This window comes from Malania oleifera, chromosome 6 (assembly GCF_029873635.1).
Source record: "Malania oleifera isolate guangnan ecotype guangnan chromosome 6, ASM2987363v1, whole genome shotgun sequence".
Classification (NCBI taxonomy): domain Eukaryota; kingdom Viridiplantae; phylum Streptophyta; class Magnoliopsida; order Santalales; family Ximeniaceae; genus Malania; species Malania oleifera.
Window position 1 is genome coordinate 103572341 of NC_080422.1, and position 4593 is coordinate 103576933.

Below are 4593 nucleotides of genomic sequence, written 5' to 3' on the forward strand. Positions count from 1 at the left end.
GGCTATTTATACTGTGGGATTCGTCGACGGGCCACGTCATCTCGTTGACGAGTCCTTAAGGAAATTCGTCGACAAACCTTACCCTTCGTCGACAAAATTCAGAGTAGCCCAAATTCTTCTCTCGGTATTTTACCGTCGACGAAACTCGCCCTCGTCGATGAGGTCCTGTTGTACCCTCGTCGACGAATCCCCTGTATTCGTCGACGAGGCCCTAGTAAATTCCTCGAAATTATCATTATCTCCAAAGTGCGATGTCGTCTACGAACGCGGACTGCCTCCTTCTGTTCCTGTTTCCATTTTCCTCCCTCTTTATTATTAAAACACCATTATTTTTTGGGTCGTTACAGTTTAATTTCGTTCCCCAATATGATAGACTTTGCTTTCATGATTCGAAATTGTGAAAATACTGGCATTGTTAGAGTATGTGTGGAGAAAGGTCTCGGGGGACGGCGATACGTAACACCACGATGACGATTACAAAAAAGGTCTCGGGGGACGGCGATACGTAATGCGCCAATGATGATTACAGAAAAGGTCTCGTGGGATGGCGATACGTAATTCCCCGATGACAACTATAGAAAAGGTCTTGGGGGATCGCGATACATAATGCCCCGATGACGATTATTAAGAAAGGCAAAAGGGGACGGCGATACGTAATGCCCCTATCCTCGGGACTTAGCCAAAAGGCTTGACGAATGCCCAACGTGTGTGGTTGGATTGAGGGACGGCGATATGTAACACCTCAATCTCAGCAAATAAGAACTGTGAATGGATTATGTAGAGTGTAAACAATTTTCATGTATACAGAAATTTATTATTATATTGTATGCTTATGTTGAGTAATTAAATATGAATTACCAGATTTATAAGTATGAGTACAGATTTTCCTGACTTACCAGATACAGTTAATTATGTACAGTATATGTATATAATACATTAGAAGTCATGTGCCACATACTAATGTTAACCTATCCCACTTACTAAGAGAGATCGTAGAACTTTGGCATTGTGTATGAGGATAGGTTCATTATGTTATCCACTGCATAGATAGTGTGTATGTATGGACAGGTATATCCTTGGTACCCATTTTGGGTCTGGGTTGACTTTGTTTATAGTTTCTGGTATTAGAGTAAATAAAAAAAAAATTATATAGCCACAATTTTGGGGCCGCTACAAAATTTGATTTAATTTCATTTAAAAATAAGGGAACTAGTAGTGACAGATTGGAATCGTCACTACAAGTCTCATAGTAGTGACCAATATAAATTTTTATACTTACGCTTTAATTTAATCGATGAATAGAGGAAACTATTGGTGACAGTTTCAAATTCATCATTATAGTTCTGGCAGTAGTGATCAATTTAAAATTCATTACTAAAAAGTCACAGTATTTGTTTTCTATTCATTTAATAATATGGAAAACCAGTCGTGATGGTTCTAAAACTATCATTACAAGTCTACCAATATTGACTAATATAACTTTGCCACTAAAAAATTAAATATAGGCTTACATTTTATAAAATGAAAGGGCAACCAATAGTAGCATCTTTGGAACTGTCACTACTAATACACATCAAACTAAGTAATTAATTCTTGTTGGTAAAACTAGTAGTGACGAATATACATTTTGTCACTAGAGATGCTAGTAGTGATGGTTCCCAACCGTCACTACAAGTATTCGCTAAATATTTATTAATATAAAGTATATAAAAATATTAGTGACGGAAGCAAATCGTCACTTAAAATATCAATAGTGACGCACTAAATATTTGTCACTAAAACATTAATAGTGACCAATTCATTTCGTCACTATTAATTAAGAAAGCGTTACTAATATATTGACACCATGATTAGTCCGGAAAAAAAAAATTCTTTTACCGACGAACGCTTATTCATCACTATTGGGTCTTTATTAGTGACAGTTTTGGATTAGTTACTAATACTTCTATCACTAATAAAGACATTTTTTATAGTGCTTAGAAGACAACCAACAACTTAAAAAAAAAAAAACAAAATTAATTAAAAACCACTTTTGAAAATCCTTAACTTTGGCTATATATATAATTAAATTTTCAATAAAAATTAAATAATTTTGCATTAGAAATTTTTTAAAAATGGACATTTTTATATTCCATTAATTAATATAGCCACCATTAAAAAGCTACAAATATTAGAAAGGAATTCAAACTACGATTCCTACGACCACTTGATGTTACTAATAAAATACAACTACTGCATTTTAACAGTACTAATTAGATTGCTGCCTTGACTCCATTCCAACCTAGAGTATGTAAATTAATTACTAAGAATGCATATAACAATTATTATTTCAAAGTATTCAAAGTACAAGCATAACATCAACAATATTTAAACATACTCAACATCTTAATTTATTTTCTACATTCAAAGTACCAACATGATATTCATATTTTTCACAACCAGGGGGACCTATAAATAGGAGTAACGACAGACTTGATTTGCATATACTTGTAAAGGCCATCTAACCCAGACTCCCTCTCAAACCCACTCATTTTATACCCTCCATAAGGGCAATCCATGTCAAAAGCAAAATAACAGTTGATCCAAATGATTCCCGCCTTGATTGACCTTGACACTGTGTTCGCTATATTCAAGTCCTTCGTTACGATTCCCGCTGCTAGACCGTATTTGGTGTTGTTTGCTCTCACAATTGCCTCATCTATAGTCCTACAATATTTTGGATAGAAAGAAATGATTCTTGTTTTAGTTTTGTTTTTCATTTAAAGCATAATTATTAATCCTAATAAAATCAAGGTTTTGGGAAAGAAAAGGAGGGAAAAAGGAAAATAATTTTCAACTATGGTTTTTCTATATCTCAAATATTATTAAAAAATTAAATTAAATTTATGTACTTGTAAATACTATTTAAATGCCGTCCTAGTTCATAACATTAAATAGAATAGGATAAGGACCACAAAAAGGCTCTCATTTTGTGGTCAAGCTATTCTAATGTGACTTTTGTGAAGAAAAATAATAAATTAAAGAAAACGAAAATCATATTTCTTTTTGGAATGACTTTTGAAAAGAAAATGTAATAGATGAAAGAAAATGACAATCACATTTGGCACACTGAGAAACTTTATTTCAAGCAAAAGGAGAATTAGTTCAAGAAAATGAAGGAAATATTATATTGCGTTTCATCTACTAAATAATTTTTACAACTTACTTAAATTTCAGGAGTGACATGATAGGTCCGAATATTTCATCCTTTGCAATTAGCATATTGTCCTGTGAAGAGTTGATTGATTAATAGAAGATAAACATAAAAAATATTTAAAATTAATTCATAAATTGCTAGATAGAGAAAAGTTACCTGGACATCTGTAAAAATGGTTGGTTCAATATAGTATCCCTTGCCATAGATGGGCTTCCCTCCCGTTAGAAGGGTGGCTCCTTCTCTTTTGCCATGATCAATGTATGAAAGAATTTTATCAAATTGCTTCTTATCAGCCTGCACTCACAAAATGTCGTAATTTAGTTAAGCTCTCTATTGTTCCTAAGAAAAGCTTATATATAATTCTAGGAACCTGAGGCCCTTGGGAAACATTGGGATCAAAAGGGTCTCCGACCACCCAAGCCTTTGCCTTCTCCGCCAGCCTCTTCACAAATTCATCATATATCCCTTCTTGCACAAACACTCGAGATCCTGCTACACAGATCTCTCCCTATATAACGTACCCCACAAAACAAAAAAAAAAAAAAAAAAAAGAGTTAATCTACACAAATCAATTAAGAACAATAGATAAACAAATATTCATTTATTGTATTTATATCTCAATATTAATTAATTAATTAATTAATTAATGGATCATGCACGCACCTTGTTGAATAGGGAGCCGAGGAGAGCAAGATCGGCAGCTTTGTCGATGTCAGCGTCGTCGAAAATGAGAAGAGGAGACTTCCCTCCCAGCTCTAATGATACTGGTTTTAGATTGCTGCTTGCTGCTGCGGCCATTACCAGACGTCCTACCTCTGTCGACCCCGTGAAACTTACCTATACATTTATATATTAGTCAATTTTATGATTCATTCCATCAGAAATTTATAGACGATGGGGAGGCTTAAGAATTGAAAGTGGGATGGATGGAGTAGAGAGATTACCTTGTCGATGTCCATGTGAGAGCTAATTGCCGCACCCGCCGTCTGCCCATACCCAGTTACGATGTTCAGCACTCCGTCAGGAATGCCAGCCTGCAGATTTGTTTTATATTTTATATTGTGTAATTAATCCACGCAAAACCCAAAACCAAAATTTGAATTTCAACCTCTGGGCAAGGGTTGCAGAGGAAGAAGAAAATTATAATTATAATTACCAGCTTGGATAAATGGGCATAGAAGAGAGCGGAGAGAGGGGTCTGCTCGGCTGGCTTGACGACCATGGTGCAGCCGGCGGCCAGAGCAGGGGCGACCTTGGTGAAGAGCATGAGGGAGGGGAAGTTCCAGGGGATGATGTGGCCCACCACGCCCACGGGCTCCTGCAAGGTGTACCCCTGGAGCTCGCCGGACATTTTCAGTGTGTCGCCGTGGATTTTATCAGCGGCGCCGGCGTAGTAG

General features: G+C 35.8%; 1 protein-coding gene across 1 annotated transcript in view; it reads right to left on the reverse strand.

Annotated features, from left to right (window-relative positions):
- Positions 1–2299: 2299 nt before the first annotated feature.
- LOC131157649 (aldehyde dehydrogenase family 2 member C4-like) overlaps positions 2300–4593 on the reverse strand; it is a 3874-nt gene continuing 1580 nt past the window's right edge. Inside the window, exons 3-9 of the mRNA XM_058111959.1 lie at positions 4353–4593; positions 4141–4230; positions 3860–4033; positions 3567–3704; positions 3353–3490; positions 3206–3267; positions 2300–2706 (exon numbers count right to left, since the gene is read on the reverse strand). The exon at positions 4353–4593 is cut by the window's right edge and continues 143 nt beyond it. Of these exons, the coding sequence (XP_057967942.1) occupies positions 2433–2706; positions 3206–3267; positions 3353–3490; positions 3567–3704; positions 3860–4033; positions 4141–4230; positions 4353–4593 (1117 nt within the window). The 3' untranslated portion in view covers positions 2300–2432. The remainder of the gene's footprint in view (positions 2707–3205; positions 3268–3352; positions 3491–3566; positions 3705–3859; positions 4034–4140; positions 4231–4352) is intronic.